Source organism: Buceros rhinoceros, unplaced genomic scaffold, assembly GCF_000710305.1.
Source record: "Buceros rhinoceros silvestris isolate BGI_N320 unplaced genomic scaffold, ASM71030v1 scaffold6697, whole genome shotgun sequence".
NCBI lineage: Eukaryota > Metazoa > Chordata > Aves > Bucerotiformes > Bucerotidae > Buceros > Buceros rhinoceros.
The window spans coordinates 1-1,538 of NW_010423843.1; the positions used below are offsets into that span (position 1 = coordinate 1).

Sequence of the window (1,538 nt, forward strand, 5' to 3'; positions counted from 1 at the left end):
ACCTGTGCAGGGGGGGCCAGCCCTGCCCTGGGACCGTGTCACCCCGGGGGCGATTTTGCCGCTATTTTTCCCCTGGCCGCGGGCGTCCGGTTTGCTCTGCGATGCCTTCAGCTGCAGAGCAAGTGGGGAAGGGAGGGCTGGAGGCTGTGGGTAAACGCCGAGAGCGGGTCGTGTGGTAACTAAGGCATCACCCCTGCAGCCTGAGCGGGAGAAGGAGATATGAAACGATAGAGGGATGGCTGCGAAATACCAGCTGAGTGGTTTATTCCAGCTGCTAGTGATATTTAAAATAGCCAAAATGCTATTAGGGAATGATATTAGGGAAGTTGTGATGTGTGCTTGCATAGCACTGAACTAATCACGAGTCTTGTTCTCACTTTCCTTGTAGTTCATCTGAAACTGGACAAGAGAAGAGAATGGATATGGGTAACCAACACCCATCCATAAAACGGTTGCATGAAATACAGAAAGAAGTCAAGGAGATTGAACAGCAAGTGGTTGTCTTCAGTGGTCTGTCTACTGATCCAGATTACAAGAAATTGGAAAGGAGTCTTACTAAACAGCTTTTTGAAATAGATTCTGTCGACACCGAGGGAAAGGGAGATATTCAGCAAGCCAGAAAGCGAGCTGCTCAGGAAACAGAGAGGCTGCTTAAGGAACTGGAACAAAATGCAAACCATCCGCGCAGACTGGAAATAGAGGCTATATTCAAGGAGGCACAGTCACTTGTGGAACGTGAGATTACACCTTTTTACAAAGGAGGTAATTGTATAAGTGACGAATTTGAAGAAGGCATTCAGGACATTGTATTGAGGCTTACCCAGGTGAAAACTGGAGGGAAAGTGTCATTACGTAAAGCAAGATACCGCACTCTGACAAAAGTGTGTGCTGTTCAGGAGATCATAGAAAGCTGTGTAAAGCAACAGCTGTTCCTGCCACTCTCTAATGATGCACATCCCTCTGTCTCCAAAATTAACTCTGTAATGTGTGATGTGAACAAAGCAAGAGGAACTCTTATTGCACTGCTCATGGGAGTGAGTAGGAATGACACCTGCAGGCATCTATCCTGTGTGCTTACAGGCCTCATTGCTGACTTGGATGCTTTAGATGTCTGTGGCCACACGGAAATAAGAAATTACCGAAAGGAAGTAGTGGAGGAGATCAATAAATTGCAGAAATACCTGGACTTGGAAGAAGAAGCAAATTCTACTCACGCTTATGATTTGGCACAAAATCAGTCCATTCTAAAGATAGAAGAGATCCGCAAGAAAATGAAAGAAGTGAATTCTTTACTTCTAAAAACAGAGAACGCCTCCGATTTGTATTTGGGATCCAAAGCAGAATTGCAGGGATTAATCGCCCGCTTAGATGAGGTGAGTCCAGGAAAAAACCCCTGTATTAGAGAAGCCAGGAGAAGAGCAGTAATAGAAGTTCAAGCTCTGATAACGTATATTGATTTAAAGGAAGCACTTGAAAAAAGGCAGAGGTATTCTGAGCAAACTGCTGCCGAACATCAGTCTCATAAAGCAGTTTGGACT

General features: G+C 45.3%; 1 protein-coding gene across 1 annotated transcript in view; it reads left to right on the plus strand.

Moving 5' to 3' along the window:
• Positions 1-410: 410 nt before the first annotated feature.
• BAG5 (BCL2-associated athanogene 5) overlaps positions 411-1,538 on the plus strand; it is a 1,429-nt gene continuing 301 nt past the window's right edge. Inside the window, exon 1 of the mRNA XM_010140562.1 lies at positions 411-1,537. Within this exon, the coding sequence (XP_010138864.1) occupies positions 417-1,537 (1,121 nt within the window). The 5' untranslated portion in view covers positions 411-416. The remainder of the gene's footprint in view (position 1,538) is intronic.